The 24,937-nt window shown below is 36.3% G+C and overlaps 1 protein-coding gene across 1 annotated transcript in view; it reads right to left on the bottom strand.

Moving 5' to 3' along the window:
• Nucleotides 1-23,399, bottom strand: part of LOC121414586 (sodium/glucose cotransporter 4-like) — a 34,983-nt gene extending 11,584 nt beyond the window's left edge. Inside the window, exons 1-6 of the mRNA XM_041607773.1 lie at nt 22,870-23,399; nt 7,078-7,149; nt 6,275-6,379; nt 3,851-3,910; nt 2,846-2,950; nt 1,826-2,012 (exon numbers count right to left, since the gene is read on the bottom strand). Coding sequence (XP_041463707.1) covers nt 1,826-2,012; nt 2,846-2,950; nt 3,851-3,910; nt 6,275-6,379; nt 7,078-7,149; nt 22,870-22,962 — 622 coding nt within the window. The 5' untranslated portion in view covers nt 22,963-23,399. The remainder of the gene's footprint in view (nt 1-1,825; nt 2,013-2,845; nt 2,951-3,850; nt 3,911-6,274; nt 6,380-7,077; nt 7,150-22,869) is intronic.
• Nucleotides 23,400-24,937: the final 1,538 nt, after the last annotated feature.

Raw genomic sequence — 24,937 nt, 5'->3', positions numbered from 1 at the left:
TGTTGGATCTTATTTTATTTATCTTGTTCTTTATTAAAAACTCAATATTTTCAGATCGAAATATTAAAATTTTCAGCTCGCGCTTCGCGCTCGCATCCATTGTTTGGTTTTTAGATACCCATCTTAATCATTGGTACCAAAAATGCTTACAATAGGTCTTCCAGGTCTCAGCTCGGTCTTGGCAGTCGCATTATCTGTGTAGTGAGATATGTATTCACATGAGTTACTACAGTCCTAAACAGGAACCTTTTTTCTGGTATCAGGTCAGTATATCAAAAAATTTCAGCTTGCGCTTCGCGCTCGCATCAATTTGTTGCTGAGATATGTGTCTCTATCTCATGAGTCATATATATATATATATACACTGTAAAAAAAATGAAGTGCTACAGTGCTTGTATAGTGACTGCACTACGAGTGCTGATTTTCTAGTTAAAATTCAAACTAGAATATCAGCACTCGTAGTGCAGTCACTACACTATAAGAGCTGAATTAGCACTTCATTTTTACAGTATATATATATATATATATACATATATACAGTGCGTATCAAAAAAAAGTTTACACTTTGAAAAAGCCCTGGGAATTAAAAAATATACAGCATGTGGGTAATTTTTTCACATATGATCTTGGGTTTGGGTCTCATCTATCCAATGAAATAAAAAGTTTGGACAGAATGTTACACTTGAGTGAGCACTGTCCAGTTTTGTAAAGCTCGCAGAAATCTGTTTGCGCAGAAATGCTTGTTTTCAGGCAGTGTCAAGGGGAAAGGGCGAAATCAAACTTATCCTGCACAACATTTCTCACACTATTCCTTTGCTCTTTTAGTCAATTGAAATAAAACGGATACACTCAAGCATTTAGTAATAATTTTGCCACCCAAATTGAAATTTCAACACTTAGTAAGCACAAACTTTACCCTTTTTGTCCCAGCTGGATCTGAAGACATAACTGAATCTGAACAAAAGTTTATATCAGACATCTCCAGCATCTTTCACTAAAGTTTTATCATTTAAAGTAGGTTTACATTTCATTTTTCAGTTGATAGTTGTATCTCCACACTTTTCCGAAGCTTGGCAATGATTAAGAAAATGGAAATCGAGCCTAAGCCATTTCATGTAAATCACAGCTCAAATATCGTCACGATGGCCTCAGTGTGTGGGGAAGTGGGGTGGGGCGCAATCCACTCTTCGAAGTGTTTTGGGCAAGGAAACAAGTTTAAAGAAGGTAAAATATATCTTCAAATCAATGTTGCGAGCTAAATTCCACTTTTTCTTCATGATTAAGGTCTACCTTTATTCGTATAACTATTTCAAAGTTCTGCGCAAATCATTTTTCACTAACTTTTCAAAAGTGAGTGGTGCTCACTCAAGCGGAAATATTTTTCGACAGTTATATCGTCATTTGCTTAAATGGATCTGTACCAATGTTGAAATGTGGAAAAATCTTCAGAATATTACAAATATATAATTTTACAGGATTTATTCTAAGTGTAAACTTTTTTTTGATACGCACTGTATATAGATATATATATATATATATATATATATATATATATATATATATACATACCTTTAAACGTCTGCTACCGGCGGTTTCACGCTCGGACTTTAGGCGATCTTCAGGCAGACTGACGTTATTGGCTATTTGTGTGGTGCGGTGGGTCAATTTGACGCTTCATATATATACATATGAATATATTGCCTTTGCCGTTTTGCCTTTGGAAAATTGATGATTTCTGCCCCCCCCCCCCCATCTGAAAAATGGATCGACGCCCCTGCTGCACTAAATGCTCTCATTCGTCACCTGCTTATTCTCCACCTCTCACCTAGGCCCATGAGGACGAAGGCGCCGATGAGCACGACGACGGCCTGGAGGGCGTCGGTGAAGATGACCGCCTTGAGGCCGCCGGCCACGGTGTAAATGGCGGTGAGGAAGAGGAGAACGATGACGGATGTGTAAATGTTCCATCCCAGGGCTTGCTGAATGACGATGGAGCCGGCGTACATCTCGCCCTTTGAATATCACGGGACAAAAATTGAAGTTCGCATAGTGTTAGCATGGAGACAGGCGTCGTAAAGGTAAGTTGGATACATCATATATATATACATATTTCACAATCGACATCGTTTAGGGCCTATTACGTTATAGGCCTATGAACAAACTTTACATCACTATGAGAAGTGTGAGTGCTTTAAAGTGACTATTCACTATGATTTTAGATATGAAAATGACAAAAATGGGATTGATCGCATCGTGTTACCATGGATACAGGCGTCGTAACGTAAGTGGTCAGTTCATTGAATTTATTATCGTTATGCATTTTCGACTCGGAAGAAAGTAATGAGAGGAAGGATTAAGAGAAAAAAGAGACAGTGGCATAGACGGCGGCTTTATAAGAACCTTACGAATGCATTACATAATGACAATCATTTTGGCTGTAATTTTTCTTGCCTAGGTGAAAATAATAGATAAATAGAAAAAATAAAAAATGTAATCACTATGAAAAACCGAAAAAATATTGTATCGATATTTTAATCATCATTTTAGTACCAAATTCGGAAAGCATGATGAAAAACCAAAATTATATCGATATTGTAGCTATCATAATACAACCAAGCTACGGAAATCAAGATATGTGTTTATATTCTTTTTATCTTAAGTCATTAAAGAAAACATGCCTTCAGCCGCAAGCTTGCTCAGCAATTCCGCACATAAAAACTGAAAACATAATCGATTAATTACAAAAAAGATTAATTAAAAAAAACTAATTACAGAATTTTGATAAACGTAAATTTGAGAAAAAATATATATATTATCGGTATGTATCGTAATTCTACCAACTTACGGAAAGCATGATAACTATGGCAACAGTCAGGTTGACCACGGAAATGAAGGTCTGCAGACGATACCCGCCGAAGCGAAGCTGAAGATACTCTGGCACCGTTGAAATCTATACAAGAGAGAGTATTTTTTTAATGAATTTGAAAATAAATCCGACAAAATGATTTTTTTAAGAATTTGTATTGAAAAATAAACAAAAAAGTGCCAAGACATGCTGGTAGAAAATGTATGTTTTAATTGACAAGGCAAGGATGGCCTTCCAGCCAGTTGTCGGGTTTAAAAGCAAATAATAAATTATTGCCCTGTCGGACTCTTCTACGTGTTAGTGATCTTCACAGGGATCATTATATTTAAAGCTTAAATTTCATGAATTCACAGAGGTGAATTTATGTTAAATGAATCGGATTTAGAGCTACTACGATGATAATTTTGACAGTTATAGTCCTCAGTCACATTTCTCTTACGTCCACCGTACAGCGAGTCGAAAACAGGCGTTTTAGCACTTTTGTATCAGCTACATATGGGTGGTTTGAATAAAAGAAGATAAAACGGCTGTTTTCGACTCGCCGTACGGCACGCCCCGGCGGACGTAGAGAAAACATGACTGAGGTATTATACAACTTTGATCTTTAAAAGCGTATTATTTAACTACAGGTATCTAGCTTTGAACTCCATAATGGTACAGTCATACCAAACGAAACCGACTCCAAACAGATCAATGATATGACATTCAAATAACGTAATAGCTTTGATCGGTCTGAAGTAGGTCTCATTGGTGTGACAGTACATAACCGCTTCTCTACTGAGTTATATACGTATTGCTATTAGCGCTATTTTTGTCAGCATTTTGATGTTTCGGGGTAATTACTGTCACTGAAGGGGGTGGGGACAAACGAGTCCCTACAACCGGGCCCTAAATTTTAGATCCTATCTTGCAGGATACGATGCTATATCGCATAAATGTTTTTTTTTTGTTCTCACTTCGAAACCATGGTGAATAATAACTCACATCAGCTGCAAAATAGACTGGTGCGAATATGAACCCGAGAAACAACAGCGCCATCAGAGCCTGTAAAAATAGAAACACAATTGATAGATCAAGCCCAAGATTCACACTTTGTCGGAGCTGTTTTTTAATGAAATGTATTTCATATTCCATCCCATAATCATGACGAGGAGTATTATTGCTTTAAGACCCTTTGTCCTTAATGCGCATTATTTGTTTCTTTATAAACGCAGAATCATTGAGAATATTTTACTCAAGGAATATCCCGAACATGACACAGGGATGCTTTCTGGGCAGGGGCGTAGATAGCGGGGGGTATGGGGGGATGCATCCCCCAGAATTTTAGGTGGGGGATGGTGTGTACAATCATCCCCCCCAGGTTTCTGTGGGGGAAGAAGCAAAACTATACAGTAATAAAGCAATGAATGCTAGTTAAAATCAATCAATAATAATAGCAGTAATAATCATAACGTACAGCAATGACAAACATGATCAAAATTGGACTTTTATTCAGAGTCAATCATCTTATATGCATTTACAACTTGCAAGTTTTAAGTAATAACAACTGTCTTGCGTCGTCATATACATTTAAGGATCGTTATTCAGAGTTTCACCAAGTACATTTCCTTATAATAATTATGTATTTGCAAAGGAGATAACGTCGGCCAAAAGGGCCTTAACTGCTTTTGGCCATTCCGAGATAATGGCGTTTATAAAGGTTTTGGCCTCTAATAATCAAAAGTTTGTGGTCGTTTTTTTGCTTTTGAAGCCAATTTCGATAAACGTGTTAAGTTATTAAGTTTTACATGAAATGTGTTAAATTTATTATAAAATATTCAGAACCCCTAAAATCGGGTTAAGGCCCTTTTGGCATAAGGCCGACGAATTAAGTTCAAAATATTTCATTACAGATTTAAGAAAGTGTCGCTTAATCACTCACTTTCAGAGCAATTGCTTTCATAACACATTAACACTGTTCAAACGAATTAATAAGAAATTACCTATACACATACATTGAGCCTTTTCGCTGCTGGCCATGTCCTCAACCCCTACTTTGCAAAGGAAAGGTGAAAATTTTCAGTCTCTAAGGAGCGAATTAGTAAATGAATGATTTTGGAATGAAAGTGCAAATTTTGGATGGCCTCAGTGATATCCGAGGTTTTTTCACTCAATATTCACTCTTTCATATATTCACTCCTTAAAGAGTGAACTATTTCACTAATTTTTTCAGAGTACTTTGCGCTTTTCAAAGAATCATCCAATATATAGACATGCCTTAATTCACGAAGGCAGATTGAATCAATCCATGGATAAGATTAATTTATGGTCTAAGATCACAGAACAAGCCTAACTCGACCCTCAGCGTGTTCATTGTCGGACCTTTGACAAAAAACATAATCATCTCGCGCATTTACGCGATAAAAATTATCTATACAGTTTACTTCCGACAACCCGGTGAGGTTTATTTCATTTCCATACTTAATTCAATCAAGCCTTTGTAATCATGGTAATTTTGGAGTGTGCTTATCATTTTAGTGTCCGCATATCTGCACGTGGATAAGAAATATAATGTTGAGCTTTTTTTTATTTTACCCCTATTACTATAATTGTAATTGATATTTTTTTAGTTATTTGGCTGTTTATTTGTTTATTCCTTTAGTTGTTGATTCATTCGTTTGATCATTAACAATATCGCTACTTTTAAAAGAGTATACTACTATACTAGTAAAATAAGGAATACTAGTTATTCTAGATCATGTTTAGCAGGACTGTCATGACCAAGATGATAACTAGACATCCGACAAATGACATTTCTCTTATGATCATCTTTACTCATTGTCATTAATCAAACAAAAGATTACTGCCATGAAAAATGTGCAAGGAAGTTTGTTTATTACTGGATGCCCTGTTTATTGCTGAAAGCAAAGTGATTAAAAGACACACGAGATAATCCATGAGGCAGATCGTGTTATTTTGTTATCTTTAACTCGTCTGCTTTGGCCCATGATATTTTGTTTTTATCGAGTACATTATCTCCTTCATTCTTTATATTTATATATCAATTATATATATATATATATATATATATATATATATATATATATATATATATATATATATATATATATATATATATATATATATATAAAGTATGACCCAGCTAGGGATCATCCCCCCCCCAGGTCTAAGGACCTGTCTACGCCACTGTTTCTGGGACCCATTCTACTCAATCCTTATTACCACTCCGAAGTTACAATTCATTTCGGCAACAATAGACTACTCAGGCCGTATTAGAGCACGTGTCTTTGTACATCCCAAGACTTCTTGAGCACTGCTCGCCTTTTGTATTTATTATAATTAGGTACAAATGATATTAAGCCAAATAGGAACCTATTTAAACCATAGGTGAGACCTCAAAATACTTACATAGTATTCATAAGATATGACGGCATAACCTGAAACGGAAGCAGTTCCCGCGACCCCGATGAAGGTCGAACTTCCGATGTTGGTCACGTAAAGCGATAGTCCAACCTGCATTTGAATAAAATTTCATTATTTTTCAATTGAAATAAAGTTCAATCTTTTTTATCAAATTAAACATTGATATTGATTGTATCTTCGTTGTAGTCATGTGATTTAATGCTATCAGATTATGAAAATGAATGTTACGAAAAATTATTTCTTGTCCGATACGCGGGAAAATCCCAACGTCATAATTGTCTCATCTCTTCGCATGCCCGGTCCTAAGAGGGGCGGAGTCGAGTAACCGATTGCTCCCCTAGCAAAGACCTCTGACATTAATATGTTGAGTATATACGCGCTAATAATGCTGTCATTTTGGTATAATTAGGCCTACTTTGTCCCTTTCCATTTTTTTTGTCTTGAGCTTAAAGAACCTTTATCTAAAGCGTGAACATTCACACTAACTAAACCTGACTCCAGGGAAGCGTTTCAGCAATATTTTCATCCGACAAGTTTTCAAATCTGACATCTTTCCTTGACTCTGATTGGCTGAGAGGCACTGTTCCTATGGTAGCTGTCGGATAAACTGGTACTTGTCGGATAAAAATGTCCGACAAGTCCTTTCATGAAACGCCCCCCAGATCGACCAAATCGCTAACGTTATCTCCAATGACATACAATCAGTCGATATCTGGCCGGTTTCTTTGGTGCAATTGTCGCGTAATAATATGTCACGATTATTTTTGTTAATATTTTTTTTTACTTACGAGCCACCATGACATCTGTCTACCAGCCAGAAAATATCCGCTCGTTGAGTCTTTGCCGCCGCCCCATGCCGCCTGAAAAGTATTTGCAATTGGAAAAATATATAAAAAGTTAAAAGTCATCTGGAAAAGAGTATGATTAAAATCATATAAATGCGATAATAACGATAATTGCATAGTATTCATTCGTGCATGGAGGATCCAGGGGGTCCCGTGCCCCTCCCCCCTTGAGAGCCATAATACCCCCAAAATATGTAAATATGCCGTTTTTAACTAAGTGTGGCCCCTCTTATTTTGAAAATGAAGACTTTTTTTTGTTTGTTCTTTTTTGCTTATCTAATTTTGAAAATGTCCCTCCCCTGCCCTTTTAGAAAATCGTGGATCCGCCCCTGGTATTCATGTACTTTTGACGACATAATGGTTAGAATTCTAAGAATTCTAGGTCTTAAGAAAACCGACTCTCAGAGGCCCGTCGCATAAAGAGTTGCAATTGATGTAACTTTGCGATTATGGCAACTACCATGGCAACATGGCTCAGTAGCCAATCAGAATCAGTGTTATCATGGTAGTTGCCATAATGGCAAAGTTGCAACTCTTTATGAAACGGACCCCTGCAGACCTATCGATATGTCACTAATGATATACTGTACAGCGTAATAGCTTTGATAGGTCTGTAGTCAGTATCATTAGTGTGAGTGTAGCATAATACATTTTATTCAAAGTAACTGAAGTCTATACCCTCATCATCGAACACATGTATTTTGTGATTGCTGTCTTGCGGAGATTGGGAATTCATATCAACCCTTAAACTTTAATCATTATTTTTTTGCGGAAGTTTCTGCGTTCATTTTAAAGTCAAGTTCAACACTATGCTATAACATAAATGTATTATACAAATGAACATAAAACACAAATTATCAATTTGTTTAAAGAACAGTAATGATCAGTTCACGTGCTGATGATACAGTACAGGGACCAAATTATTAGGGATATTGTGAACTCCGTACTTCTTGGCATTTGATCAGTGGGTGTGGGAAACTCAGTTATCCTCTCGAATGATCATCATGTAATATTTACTGTTGCCCTTGTAATTCTGTTGATTCATTGTCGGATTAATTGATCAGAGCCTCGAAAAAAATAATTGTCATGATTGTGATAACGTTCAAAATGTACGACACATAGATAAAGTCTTTTGTCATTGCTGTATAGGGTTAGCAGAAGTACCACTTCTATCAGATCAATAGTCTTAAGTATTTTGAATCGCTGACTTTTTGAACTTGGAACAGGTATGCATCAGTTAGACTATAGACCTTTCAGTAGGCCAACAGTTAGACATACACCCAAAAGTCTCAGAAGACAGGCGATAATATTTGAAATACTAATCAAACGTGTGTCTTCAGTTCGATGCAATGGTTAGGACCTGCAAAGGCGTTTTACGTGAGATTTTTCTGATCCGTCGGAACTTCGAATATCGAACATAAACCACTTTGGAATACAAACGTATTACTTACATTTTTTATCTCGATTAGTTTAATACTATTAATCCTATAACTGGGACTTTTATTTGGTCGAGGGGTTAATTTGAGAGGTCTGTCATGTCTTACTGCTATATAATGTTTGACCCTCTACAGTTCGTATCAAAAAGCTTACACTTATAAAACAAATCTTTTAACATTATACATTTGTAATATCTTGAAGATTTATCCACGTTCTAACATTGGTACAGATCTATTTAAGCAAATGACGATATAACTGTCGGAAAATATTTCCGCTTGAGTGAGCACCACTTACTTTTGAAAATTTAGTGGAAATTGATATGCGCAGAACTTTGAAATAGTTATGTGAATAAAAGTAGACCTTAAAAATGATTTGAAGATATCTTTCACCTTTTTAACTTTTTTCCTTGCCCAAACACTTTGAAGAATGCATTGCGCCCCACCCCACTCCCCCACGGACACCGACGCCATCGTGACCATATTTGCTTTACACTGAGCTGTGATTTACATGAAATTGCTAAGTCTTGATTTTCATTTTGTTAATCATTGTCAAGCTTGGAAAAAGTGTGGAGAAACAAGTATTAAGTGAAAAATGAAATGTAAACCCACTTTAAATGATAGAAGTTTTTTGTTAAGAAATGCTGGAGATGTCTGATCATGGACCTACTACCAAAGTGTTGAAATTTTAATTTGAGTGGCAAAATTGTTACAGAATGCTTAAATGTATCCATTTTATTTCAATTGACTAAAAGCGCAATGGAAATGTATGAGAAATGTTTCGCACGATAAGTTTCATCATAGTCATGATGGTATAGGTCCTTGGTTTGATTTCGCCCTTTCCTCTTGACCCAGCGTGAAAACGAGCATTTCTGCGCAAAGAGATTTCTGCGAGCATTACAAAAATGGACAGTGCTCACTCAAGTGTAACATTCAGTCAAAACTTTTACTTTCATTGGATAGATGAGACACAAACCCATGAATTACCCACATGTTGTATATTTTTTAATTCCCAGGGCTTTTTCAAAGTGTAAACTTTTTTTGATACGCACTGTATATGCAAATCAGGCCACAATGTTAAATAATTAGCCCGGTAAACTTTGACTTTTTTTATTGCTCAACTGGTATCCTTTGAAATCTTATCACTTTTGAGTGACCGACATGACAATCTGTCGGAACAAATCATGAAGGAAAAGGAGCTATACCGAATACTTTATAGATTATATTGATTTGGACCTCAAATGTCATTTCATTCTAAAATGATCTTCAAATAAATCGCTACAATTCAATGTGTAATATTGGTTAAATAGAATACATGAATCAATTTATTATAAATCCATAACAGGGGCATCGGAACCGGTTCTCGTGCACAAAATCGTAAAAATTACCATTTACTTTTGATTCAGCCCATAAAGTGAAATTTATCATTAAAAAAGACACCTAGAGGGTGGGGGATTTTTTTTATCGCCCGTGACCGATATTAATCCAGTTATAACGATGATAATTATGAGACGGGGTATATCTATTATTGGGTAAATACTCTATTAAAGATAGGGAGAAATGATTTAGCAAACAGAATCGGGATAGTTCTAGAGCGAGGGAGCAAAGGTCTGTCGTCCTTTAAGATGAAACCACGAGTTCATCCCGTGTTAAAGGCATGTGAATCAGCAAACAGAAGTAGGCAGCATCTGAGTCCCGTCTTACAAAGATTGATCCCATCAACCACAACTATGTTAAGCCAGCAACACCTACATCTAAAATGCATATGTATGTAAAAAAAAGTTTTCTTAATACATGATTGATGTATATTCATAAGACTGTAAAAAATGATGTGCTATATAATTTAGCACTTACAGTGCTTGTATAGTGACTGCACTACGAGCGCGGATTTTCTAGTTTAAATTTGAACTAGAATATCAGCACTCATAGTGCAGTCACCATACAAGCACTGTAAGTGCTAAATTAGCTCTTCAGTTTTTACAGTTGTGCATCCTTGCCTTGGCAGTGCTGTGTGCCCCTCTTCATTAACAAGGAACGTTTGTGCCGATTTCTTAATAAGTGAAAAATTATGACACTGATGGATTTCCATTACTGGGTATATGTTGGGATCAATCACAACTCTTTGTAAGACGGGACCCTGCATGATGGCCTTATCAAATATCTATTTTTCATGGTAATCTGAAGAGGTACACACTAAAAAATGAAGTTATAATTCAGCACTTAATGTCCTTGTATAGTGACTGCTGATTTAGTCATTCAAATTTGAACTGGAAAGTCTGCACTTAAAGTAATATAATATAATAATAATATATAGAATATATGGTATTTATATTGCGCACATATCCACCTTGTTAGGTGCTCAAGGCGCTCCTATGTTACCCGGTTAAGCTAGGCGTTCATAGCGCACACAGCTTTTTGAGGAATTACTTCCTATCGATACCCATTTACCTCACCTGGGTTGAGTGCAGCACAATGTGGATCAGTTTCTTGCTGAAGGAAATTATGCCATGGCTGAGATTCGAACCCACGACCCTCTGTTTCAAAGTCCGAAGACTAATCCACTGGACCTCAACGCTCCACGTAAGTGCAGTCACTATGCAAGGACATTAAGTGCTAAATTAGCACTTCATATTTTAGAGTGTAAATACGGTTACACTTCGTAATTCCGAAGGTTCGTAATTCTGAAGGTTCATAATTCCGAAGGTTCTTTATTCCGAAGGTTCGTAATTCCGAAACACGTAAATTGCCTATACCTCGATGTTCGTTAATCCGAAAACGTAAAAGGGTTCGTTAATCCGAACATTTGTGGGGTTATTCCGAAGGTTTGATAATCCGAAAACGATATAAGGTTCGATGTTCCGAAGGTTCGTTAGTCCGAAAACGTAATGATTAACGAACCTTCTTTCATTTCGGACTAACGAACCTTCGGAACAACGAACCTTAATTCGTTTTCGGACTAACGAACCTTCGGAACATCTCAACTTACATCGAATTACGAAGCTCATTTCGTTTTCGGACTTACGAACCTTAGGAAATACGAACCTTAGGAATAACGAAGCTTTGGAATTACGAATGTATGTATGCATGTAAATACTACCGAGTCGATTAGAACCAATGTGTTGATAGATGATTCGCCAGATTGTGGCTAATAGAAAAGGTTACACTTCGTAATTCCGAAGGTTCTTTATTCCGAAGGTTCGTAATTCCGATACACGTAAATTGTCTATACCTCGATATTCGTTAATCCGAAAACGTAAAAGGGTTCGTTGATCCGAACATTTGTGGCGTTATTCCGAAGGTTCGATATTCCGAAAACGAGATAAGGTTCGATGTTCCGAAGGTTCGTTAATCCGAAAACGAAAGAGGGTTCGTTGTTCCGAAGGTTCGTTAGACCGAAAACGAAATAAGGTTCGTTAATCATTTAGTTTTCGGACTAACGGACCTTCGGAATTACGAACCTCATTTCGTTTTTGGATTACCGAACCTTCGGAAATACGAACCTCATTTCGTTTTCGGACTAACGAACCTTCGGAATTAAGAACCTTCGGAAATACGAACCTTCGGAATCTCGAACCTTTGGAATATCCGAGCCTTCGGAATAACGAAGCTTCGGAATTATATCCGAACCTTCGGAATTACGAATGTATGCGATAGAAGCTACTCTTTTCGGTTTTTTTTTAGAGTATATATTTGTAGATTGAAATTTTTTGAGTTTATGAATAGTAAGAAGTGAAACTAAGCGCGTGGGGTAGGGAGGGTTCTTAAAAAATAATGGTGTTTTGATTATCAAAGCTTGATTGGTTCAGCATCAAGGAGCCCTTGTGTTCTTAAAGATTTGTTTTCTAATACAAGAAGCAATCATTATTAAAGGGGAATGAAACCTTTGGAACACAAAGAATAAGAATAAGGAAAGTTTGAGAAAAATCGGACAAATAATGAGAAAGTTATGAGCATTTTAATATTGCAATCACTAATGCTATGGAGATCCTCCCATTGGCAATGCAACAAGGATGTGTGATGTCACTGATGAACAACTTTCCCTTTGGTGGACTATAAAATACCCTCAAAATGTCTCTTTTTGCTTTTTCTTATGATGATACAAACTCTCTATCCATGATGTATTCTTAAAAAATATGTATTACATGCCCTCATGTAGAAAGAACACATGATCTATGGATAGATGTGATAAAAGAGGCAATTCAAGTGAAATATATACTAAAGTAATGGGGAGAGTTGTTCACAAGTGACATCACACATCTTTGTTGCATTGCCAATTTGCTATCTCCATAGCATTAGTGATCGCAATATTCAAATGCTCATATCTTTCTCGTTATTTGTCCGATTTTTTTTCAAACTTTTGTTGATCTGTTTCTTTGATTTTTATGTATTCACACAAGCTATCTTGTTCCAATGGTTTCATTCTCCTTTAATATGGATAAGATTGATAAGGGAGAGAGCATTACTGATAGTATGTAATTTGTTATTGACTTTCCTTGCTTTCCGGTATTCAAGCACGATTTACAACCCCTCCCCAAGTCCACCTCGCTCTCCGCTACATGTCAATGGCTTATCCATTTTTTGAAAACCAGTGTAAATCATAGACGATATACTTTGATGAAATACGATGAAGGTTATCATTAATTCGGTCTGAGCTTAACAAATTGAAAATTATGAATCCAAAAATCAGAACTTACTGCTAATAATGATATTCCATGGCGTTTTCACGTCAACGGAAAAGCTCGCCACAGACTTATTTATCGTCTGATTCGTTTTTTTATGTAGAAACATCGTGGAGTATGATTTAAAGTCATTTCAGTTTCTGAATCAAAACCTTACATTGTATATAATAACCAAGATGTGACGTTAGCCCTGAAATTAAATAAAAACTATGGTGGATAAAACTACTTATCCTACTAAACTATTTGTTAATCATTTTAGACGTTTGTCATTATATAGATTGTCGTCACTTGCCCAAACTAATTTGGTTATCTTTTTTTGCGTATGGAGTGCAGAATATAAATTGTACCAAAGTAATGCATTTTTGAGGTATCTTTATTTTGTAGCAATAATTAAATATTACCCCCATTTATTTTATTAATTAAATTTTACGCCCCTGTGTCCACACGCACAAGTGTGTGAGAGAGAAAAGAAAGAAGATACAATGGTAAAAAATACTAATTTCTGAATATTGCGTCAAAATCTATCACAAAATTAGATTTTTATTTGTAAAAAGCTCAACAGTTTCAGTCACTCACTGTCGATTAGAACCAATGAGTTGATAGATGATTCGCCAGATTGTGGCTAATAGAAGCTACTCTTTTCGGTTTTTTTTTTAAGTATATCTGTGTAGATTGAAATTATTTGAGTTTATGAATAGTAAGAAATGAAACTAAGCGCGTGGGGGTGGGAGGGTTCTCAAAAATAATGGTGTTTTGATTATCAAAGCTCGATTGGTTTCATCATCAAGGAGCCCTTGTGTACTTAAAGATTTTTTTTTCTAATACAAGAAGCAATCATTATTATGGATAAATCACATCACAAAATTAGATTTTTATTTGTAAAAAGCTCGACAGTTTCAGTCACTCACTCTTTTTTTTTCAAACTGTTTCTCCATGTGCCGTGCTGTGCCCCTCAAAATGTTTGACTCATTTTGCCACTGGATGAAACATTCTTTCATAACATGCATGATAATGATGAACAATGGTTATTCTTTTTTTTCCAAATGAATTCCAAAGTTACTTGGAGTTGTTTAAATGTACAATTTCATTTCAGCCAGCTGGCATGGCTGGGTAAAGTCAGAGGGCGGTCAACTGCACTCTCCACTTTCTTGTATGTTAAACAAACATTTTTGAGTAGTGTTAAGCCCCCAACTCCAGTATTTGGCAATGTCTTGACGAAAGATGCTTACAAAATTAAGTGAATTAGTGTTGTAAACAGAATTGAGTATCACCCAGGAAATGAAACACTTATGTCAACCATACATGAAATAATGAGTGGTTTTGTTTAGCTAATGTCAAAAGCCTGTGTAATTAGTCATCCCAGAATCCCATTATAGCTACCGTTATTTTTGTATTTCAGATCTCCTTAGACATGTTAGAAGTTCTTCTTCTTCTTCTCTGCTTCTTCTTCTTCTTCTTATTATTATTATTATTCTCCTCCTCCTCCTCCTCCTCCTCCTTCTTCTTCTTCATGTTCTTCTTCTTCTTCTTCTACTACTACTACTACTACTACTACTACTACTACTACTACTACTACTACTACTACTTCTACTACTACTACTACTATACTACTACTACTTCTACTACTACTTCTTCTTTATCTTTTTTTGCAATCTTCTTATCCCCTCCCGTACGTTTCTCTCTTATATGTCTATCCAATTGAACTTCTCTACATTATCTAAACCAACACTCTCCGCCCGATCCCAGTCCAATAGTATTTTCTCTATGATAACATGTTATCATCTTCATAAGATAGTGTATATTACGTTGCTATAATTTTATTCTCTTGTTCTGTGCCACACCCAACATGCACAATTCATCATTTTCATTATCAAATCAACAAGTCATTATTGACCTCATACTTTTCTTTTTGTCATAAACGACACTTCAGTTCAAAAGCTTTGGAATTAATCGCAATTTAGCATCGGAGTTCATTAAGGTTGGTTTGAGAGGACTTTCAGTGTCATAACTACCAAAATATTTCGCCAGGACGTGGGTATATGCCTCAATGATCGCTCGCTAGTTGTCTCTCATAATTAATAATGTCATATTTTCGAATCTAAACATTAACGGTTAATACTTACCATGCTAATTACCCTTTTTGTACCAAAATAGTACATTATTCCAAAATACTCGCGCTATAAATGTCTTTTATTATTTAGTAAATTCATACCACGTTTCATTGATGTCAACACCTTCACGCTTTACAAGATTATTAAATTAAATTGAATTTAGTTTAATTACGACAATTTCCGCATTCCTTTTCACCGTTTCTGTATTGGTGTTTTATTTATTCATTTCAATTTGAATTCAATGGACCTGTATTTGTTGCTGATTCAGTGAATGATTCAGCGACTGACTCCCTGACACGCCTTTTAAATGATAACCTCGCGAGCACTAAGTCCATGGGATGGGAATGACGATATAATACGGTTTATTTACTTAGACTATATACGCCTCATGGATCTTCACGGACAACATGGACAAGAAAAGTATATAGCGTAATTTTCGACTCATTTCAGCTCGATTGGTGTGGCGCAATCAGTCAAGCCAATCCTGCAGTCACGTTCATTGACACAGGCTCGATTCTCACCAAGGACGATTTTACAAAGATAATCTTCTTTTTTTAAATTAAAAATTGAGGCAAGACTGAAGTCCAAGATTTGTAGTCCGATTCAAACCCTCCAAAACAGCCCTCTCGTGTCGGGCGCATAAGTACTAACGAAAACACAAAAAATGACCTCCCGGGCTCAAGTCAGAAATCTACCAATGATATTAACCTATTGCCTCCTGGAGAGATATGATACATGTACAACGTCTATGCTGGTTCAAAACACTGACAGTAAAAACAGTTGCATACATTGTTCTTATTTATGATATGTAGCACAATTTTAACTGTTTAATTAACTATTCTTAAATATAATTTAAAGATTTGGTTTGTGATTTTCTTGCTGAAAGCTAAATAGCTTAAATTATCATATATAACATATGGTATTAAAAATGAAACTCTTAAGTGTTGTTAGACCGGTAACACGACTTTTGTTACCGCGACAGTTGCTCCGGGTGTTCCTCTAAGGAGGCGCCGTGGTCTAGTGGTTACGAATCTCGTTTTTCAATCAGAGGGACCTGTGTTCGAATCCCAGCCATGGATACCCGGCAGGATTGATTCCTTGAATGCAACAAGCGCCTTTATAGCAGCTATAGAGATACAGCCGGGGTAATATATAGTGCACCATTGAATTGGCAACTTGATAATTTAATTGGGGCCTCATAATTATATCATTATTAAGATATAGGGTTGGGTTAGGGTTGCAATAGGGTTTTATATTAGATTTAGAGTTAGGTTTAGGGTAGGATGAAGTGTTAAATCCAGGGTTGAAGTTGGCAATTTCAATAGTGTGTCCACGGGTTTAGTTTATTTTAGGGGCCGCCCGCACTTTTTTCTAAAACCGTTTGCCAAAACGTAAAAATTATCACCTGATTATGATTTTTGCATGAACAGCCCCCCTGCCCCTACTTTCAAAACCTTTCCGCGGCCCCTGTAATATCAAGCTATGTGCAGTCTCGTACAACCAAATGGAGATCATTCCAGAGAGATGGAGATGGACAAGCGGAGCTGCGTTTCAACATGTTCAAGAAAGGACTTGTTGGACGTTTAATCCCGCAAGTTCTGCTTTATCCGACAGTTACCATAGTACCAATGCTTCTAAGCCAATCGAATTTAAGAAAAACTGTTAGATCTGACAAGTTTTCGGACGCCAAAATGTTGATGAAATGCCCCCAGCATGTGCAAAGCACCATTACCATACGCCTTGTTGATTTGGGAATATAAGAATACCAGAGTTGGACAAAGCTAAAAATCTGACAGGAGTGTATATGAATGTGGATTAATATTTTATTGCGGAGCAGAACCATTTAACACCTGGGGAGCGTTTCATCAATATTTTCATCCGACAAGTTGTCAGATCTGACATCTTTCATTGATCCTGATTGGCTGAAAGGCACTGTTCCTATGGTAACTGTCGGATAAACTGGTACTTGTCGGAGAAAAATGTCCAACAAGTCCTTTCATGAAACGCCCCCCTGGAGTGAGAGTGGCAAAGTGTGGATTGATTGTGGATGGATAGACCATGGTGGGAATCGAGCACACGACCCTCTGATTGCAAGGCGAGAGTCAGAACTGCTATACACCACGACGCGTCCGCTTATACGGTTACACTTTGTAATTCCGAAGGTTCCTAATTCCGAAACACGTAAATTGCAGAGACCTCGATGTTCGTTAATCCGAAAACGAAAAAGGGTTCGTTAATCCGAACATTAATTTGTTATTCGGAAGGTTCGATAATCCTAAAACGAAATAAGGTTCGTTGTTCCGAATGTTCGATAATCCGAAAACGAAATAAGGTTCGTTAATCCGAAAACAAAATAAGATTCGTTCTTCCAAAGGTTCGTTAATCCGAAAAATGAAACCATTTGCTTAGGCAGCAATTGCTCAGATAAAATCGAAATTGAGCCTATGCTTGATCCGGGCGCCTATTCATGATGCAATGCATGCTTTGGCCACAACACACGCATGCATCATCGTTCGTTATTACTATTATTGCATAATATCGTGTTATCTTGTAATGACAACACCGTTTTTGTTACCAAAATGAATTAATTTCATTTTCGGAAATACGAACCTTGTTTAATTTTCGAATTTACGAATCTTCAAAATTACGAACCTCATTTCGTTTTCGGATTGACGAACCTTCAAAATTACGAACCTCATTTCGTTTTCAGACTGACGAACCTTCGGAATTACGAACCTCATTTAGTTTTCGGATTAACGAACCTTTGGAAATACAAATCTTCGGAATAACGAAGCTTCGGAATTACGAATGTATGGGCGCTTATACACGTCGTATCAAATAATGAGTTGACGCCTGTGTTGGTACCATGAACATGCCAGACAAAAAGGAGAAAAATCTTTTGAAAATTGTTTGTATATTGGTAGCGACGTATATGTATATAGGTGTTCGTGTTCGCGCAAAGGCTGTCTAAATTCAACATGTCAAAATCCGCCACAAAATGTTTACATAAAGGAAAATAAATACAGGGAAATTGTATAATCTGCTTGAAAACACCGGGTTGGCCTGAGATTCTAAGCACATTTAACCAGTATTGCGGACTAAGATGTTTGGCTTTCCAAGAAAATAAAATAGTAACAAAATGCAACACCTAAAACTTACGCAAAATGTGTTGAATAATCTCAATACACACTGCGTAGTAAACTTTCTGGATAAAACATTGTCCAAATGCTAGAAACCACGTAGGCTTCAATATAATTGGATTAATATCAAATTTGATTAATCCATATTATAGCAACAATTCAATAAATTTCCAGTGTTCTGTACATTTTTAATATTTTGTTAGATATCATTTTGCTGTTAGCTACGATATATTTAACACGAAGTTTGTAGAGTTCACAACTTAGCACATGAATTGGAACCTTCTTTCCCTTTAATAACGATTTGCACTCCTACCTATTCATGGTCAGTAGGCTGATTTTTTTTCTTAAAAATCAGGAATATCTACGTCACGCATGATAAAACTGAAGCTTTAAAATGATAGTCATAATATTCATGAAAATGATGGGGAGGAGAATGTGGGGGTAAGGGGGGTGGAAGGGGCGAGGTTTGGGAGAGGAGGAAGAAGGGGGTAGTTGAGGATAAGGTAGAATGGGTTGGCTATTGAGAGGGACTAGAGGAGGCGTAGGAAAGGATGAAGATTGGAGAGGAGGGAGGGAGGAGGATGGGCTTGGCGGGGTGAGGAGTGGGAGGGAACGAGGAATTTAACTAGGAGGGGAGAAGAAGGGAGTGGGATGGGCCAGGGATAGGCAGGGGAGGGAGATGAGGAGGAGAACAGACAACCGGGAAATCAATTTCGGTAGTAATAATAACTGATAAAGGAATGGGGGTAAACAAATATTGTAAACCTTTGAATAGTTACGGACATTGTACCAGACTATACTCTTTATCTTGTTAATCGTCTCAACAATGACCATTATCTACTAATTAGTGTTTAGTTGATGGTTTTCCGTATCATTTCGGGTTAAGAGTTTGAGCCTATTAAAGGTCTTCGATCTACACTAAATTACACAATATATTTCATAACCCATGCGATTTATGTACATAATTTTCCATGACATAATTCTCGTATATAAGGTAAACAAACAATGCCATTGAACCGGTTTCGTATACACGCACGAAGTAAATTATCATTCTACTACCTTTATTTCAATACCTTATCTGAAAACAATCTACCTTTGGCATTTTTAATGTGTTTAACTTATTTACATTATATTTATCTTTTTCCTCCTACTCTAATTTTAATTGCCCCAAAATCACAATTGATTTACAAAGGGACTTATGAATACAGCTTTGTTTTTAAATAAGTCCCTCTTTTTCATATACATTAACTATAACCTGTAAATTCCAAGAAAAGTAAAACTGTAATAAGGCAGTGGCAGTGCTCATAACTTTTTTGAATTCACAATAGTTATTTTTTTTGTTTTGTTGTTGCTCAGATAGGCTTATGCCGTGGCGTGGTGCCGTCGTCTGTCGTCCGTCCACAATTTCAAAATGCTTCTTCTTCGTCATTTCAGGTCCGATTTCAGTTCTGTTTGCTTTATGTGATAGCTCTAGGTGGTGATTCAAAATTTCTACACAGAATTTTGAAACTCAATAGACATGCTAATTTATGCGCATTTTTCAATATTTACAAAACAATCTTCTCCTTTATTTGTTGACCGATTCTTGATTTTTTTTTTGCTTCCATCTGGTAGAGCTTCATGGCGTTCATTTAACTTTGACACAGAATTTTGAAACTTTGACTAGAAACATTTCTATGCTCATTTATGCGTATTTAAAAAAAAATCACATAGAATGCCTCTTCTTTATTTGTTGACCGATTTTGATTTTTTTCTTCCAACTGGTAGACAGAGCTTCATGAGGTTCACCAAACTTCTACACTGAAGTTTTAAATTTTGAGTAGAAAAATATTTACGCTAATTTATGCAAAATTTATTCATAAATCACAGAAAATGCCTCTCGTTCTTTATTTGTTGACCGATTTTGATTTTTTTCATCCATCTGGTAGAGCCACGTGAGATTCCATAAATTTGTACACAGAATTTCGAAATTTTGAATAGAAAATTATTTATGCTAATTTATGCGAAAGTTATTCATAAGTCACACAAAAAATGCTTTTCTCCTTCATTTGTTGATCAATTTCAATATTATAATAGCGCTAGGTTTGGGATATGAAAATTGTACACAGAATTTTGAAATTAATTAAATATGCGAAGTTATGGATATTCTTCAAAACTCACAAAATAGCGTATTTATTTGTTGATCGATTTTGATATTTTTGTTTTATCTGAGAGCTTCATGAGGTTCACCAAGGTTCTTTAAATAATTTAGAAATTTTGACTAGAATATCATTTATGCTAATTTATACGAAATTTATTCAGAAATCACAAAAATTGCTTCTTCTCTGTCATTTCTTCATCAATTTTAATTCTGTTTCCTCAATTTATGTCACCAATACAATTCGCTACAGTATCAACTGGGCTCAAATGAAAAATTGTGTTAAATTTTGTTGCGAGATGCCGGATGAGCTCCACATCATTGATGTGCTAGTTATAATTTCTGGGACGGAATTCACAGTATCATAACTTTTGTAACCATAAAAACAAAGAATAGTTAAATAAAGGGTAGGGGAAGGCGGGGTAAGTTGAGCATAGGGGCAAGTTGAGCCACCCCAGGCCAATAATGAATGAGCAAGACGTTGTGGTGGTGTCATGCATTGATGACCCATTACATAACCCTTAACCCCACCACTTTGATTTCAACTTTGAAACAAACAGTAAACCTTTAGAGGGAAAAATACAAATTTCAGCAAAGAAAGTAAAAAAGGGTGTGAAATAGATAAGTGCTTTTTACCCGCGCACGTCTTTGAATATAATATAATTATTATTCTCAGGTCAAAATAATAAACCTATACGGGTAGCTGGTGGCTAGGGTGTGGACATTATAACCTGATTGATGTTGTCAATATAAGCATACATGTATAATTAAGTCATAATTTGAAAAGAGAATAATGGAAGCCTATAAAGTGCATTAAAAAAGGTCACTTATTTATCATGTTTATTGAAAACTGTCTTGAAAATTTAGGTTTACAGTTTGGTTTTGAATAAGGTAACAGATGATGCGTTTCTCATTGAGGAAGGGAGACTATTCCAGTTTGTGTGCAGAAAAAGTATCATCCGAATTCAATTCGCTTATTGACGAAATGCAGTTTAGTGCAGATCTTGAAGTAGGGGTCTTACATGGGATAATCTTGGAGAATTTTAGATGAGTCTAACGTGGATGAGTGGAACGTGGGTCTTCTACACGCTGTAATTCATTTATCTGAGAAACATTAATCCATTAAAGTAGTCTAATTTGCTTGTTACAAATGCATGGATCAGTGTGTTAATTATTGTCATAAGTAACCTCCAGAACACTTTCACGGTCACTCGTACAACACTGCATTCGTTGCAAACATAGCATCAATCACAGAATAATGGCAAGTTTGCAAACCAAAAAAAAAGTGCGATGAATGCTCTTGCCTTGGCTTCTTGAATGAATTACCCTCTAAACTCATCAACTCGTATTAACAATAACACATATCCTCGTTACATAATTATGTTTGTTAATATTTGCGGATATGGAGTAAGTTTGTATAGATGATAGGTTATTTAGCATGTCTTGGATATGTGAGTTTACACGTCTTTCTGTGAGTAAACTAGATGCTAAGGATACTGCAACCATTGCCTGCCTGACTAAAGACTTCCAACTGTTACGCAACTAATGTTTGATTTTGACACTTGCCTTGGTGTTCCAATGATAAGAAACTCGATTTTGATATCGTTGAGATTCAACTTAAGTCTCACCATCAATCTAGAAAGATAATGTAGATAGCGTTCAAAAGCCCAAAACAGGAGTGTTTTGTTTCCGAACTGGGATGAAGGAAATATATAATTGAGTTTCATGTGCAGGGCAGTGAATAGATATGTTACGAGAGTAGAAAAGCCTACTAGAATAGAGGGAAAAGAGGAGGGGTCCGAGCCTTGAACCTTGAGGAGTGCCCCATCTAACGTAAAATTTCTTATATTTAAATATGGCAAAGGAATCGATATTGTTGTTATTTATATACCCTTTTGTATTAAGAATGAATAAAACAATATATATATATATTCCCTTCACTTTTGTCCAAATTATCCCTTAAAAGGTGATGATACAACAAAAAAAAAATAAGTAAAAAGAGCAGGATTTTGCCCTTCCTGTCACGATGTTGACAATTTTGTCAATTGCCCTTGTGGGATTGAACCGACGGATATTGCACCAAAAAAAAAGAATTTGAAGGAATGTGATTCACTAATACCTTTAAACGATTAGCCTCAAATTTCAATTTTGCTCCAAAATATCTTCGAATCTAATAAAATTTATGATTATTCACTATTACAAGTAACCAATAATATCAGTTCCAAATTTACTTACCCATATCCCTAGGGAGAATACGAGAACGAAATGGATGACGATGACGACGATATCCCATGCTTCTAGATTACCATTCGACGTCGTATTACCCATTGTCTAACGAACTTCTTTTCATAGGCGCCGAGATCAATCACGAATTCGAAGTTCGATAAAACAGATGAAGAGAAGAGAAGGCGCTTCCTTTATTCGAGGAAGCTGGCACAAATTGTAAAATAGTATCGAATGTGGAACGATTGGATTAGATAATATGGAGATTATGGACACAGTAGATAATGAAGACGTCTTGAGTTATAAATCTTTACGCCGAGAAAAAGCAGAAAGACCTGCCCAATGTTCATGCAAAGGCAATGAATGGTCTTTTGTGGGTTAGACTTGGGAATGATTTGGGTGTGTTCTCTCTGCAGGTTCCAAGTTACGCATTCAAAGATTAATGTATTCAAGATAAAACGAATTGGTAATTATCGATTGTCAACAAAATTATGCTATTGTCTTAGTGGGCCGTAAAAAAAAGAGCGTGTTCAAAATCCAAAGGTTTTGTTTAGAGTACCTCAGAGCATCTAATTGGTATCTTACACTTAAGGGGTTATCACACCTGAAAGTTTTAGCCTGCGTGTGCCGACGTACGTATAGACTAATGTGCAGCTGTGTTTCTTAAACCAGTTTCTCGATTTCAAATATTCCCTCTTATTAAAAGTACAAATGATTTTTCATATGAATGACTAAAATCATTAACAAAATGATATTAACAAAGCTATTCTAGATATCAAGAATAGGACGCCTGACATCAATAAATGTGATAAAAGGGAAAAAACGGCTGGTCTTGCATTCCGCATACGCTAATTAAAACGTCCAAGAGCGACTATGGTTTTGATGTGGAGGTTTTTAGGGTGTTCGATGTTTGGTATTGCCCCTCCCCCTTACCGGACTCTTTCGTCATCAAAGTAGGTTTGTCCGCGTAGTATTATTTCCATGGAAACGGAAGCATTTGTCACTTTTATAGGAATTGAATTGACTAATGGCGCTCCAATTCTACACATCTCGGTTAGTGCAGGGAGATGGAAGCATTTGCCACCGATAGTGGATTGCTCGAAATGTTGAAGTGTCCATTTCACATCATCGGAAGACAAGAAGATGGGAGAAAGAGAGAGAGGCAGAGAAAGACTGGGAGGAAAGGTTGGAGAGAAGGTATTTTGGATAGAGAGAAAAATAGAGGGTGAGAGCGAGAGAGGAGGCAGATGGGAATTTAAAATCAAGGTTCAGTCATGATGCTATAGGAATACGATTGATGGCAAATAATCAATTACGCAATAGATCCCAGTTATGTCCATGCTTTTAAACTACATCTTTCCATGATATTACAACAAAGTTTTGCTCCTATTGTGTACTTCTCCAACAAGTACAGGCAATTTAGAAAATTAAGATTTACGACAGTTAGAAACGTTTCAAATAATATTCCCAATGAGAAAAGAAAGTAATCAAATAATTTCGATTAATGTTAGATGTAATGATAATACGAAAAGGTTTAAGTTTGTCTGCACAATTTTAACTGCATGCATTTAAAGTTGAATAGGAATTGACAACCATAGGAGTGACTGCTCTCGAAACACTTTCAAAGCGATTTTTGATCGATTCATTTATTGCATTTCATTCACCTATTTTAGTCGGGCAGCATAGGCGACGGAAGCGGGGGGGGGGGGGGGGCGAGGGTCCTGTCCCCCCTAAATTTGAGGTGTTTTTTTGCTTGTCAATTTTGTTGCCTGCGTCCCCCCTAAATTCAGGTGGACCGCCCTAAAATTGTTTAAAACCGTTATGGTCCCCCCTAAAAATTTTTTTGGCTTGTCAATTTTTTTTCCTGTGTCCAACCATAAATTCCAGGTAGACCCCCCTAAATTTTTTGGCTTCCGCCGCCATGGGAAGCAATACGACCAATTTTGAGTCATTCATTCACTTCTAAATAAAAAATATTAGGGACTACTGTATTATTAAATACCAGCCAGGTGCGGATCCAGGAATTTCCAGGGGGCACTTTTGTCCAGAAAAATTTGACAAGTAAAAAATTAAAAAAGGT

The sequence above is a fragment of the Lytechinus variegatus genome, chromosome 1 (assembly GCF_018143015.1).
Source record: "Lytechinus variegatus isolate NC3 chromosome 1, Lvar_3.0, whole genome shotgun sequence".
Classification (NCBI taxonomy): domain Eukaryota; kingdom Metazoa; phylum Echinodermata; class Echinoidea; order Temnopleuroida; family Toxopneustidae; genus Lytechinus; species Lytechinus variegatus.
Note: the sequence above shows the minus strand (reverse complement) of the source record. Positions and strands in the feature narration are given on the sequence as shown.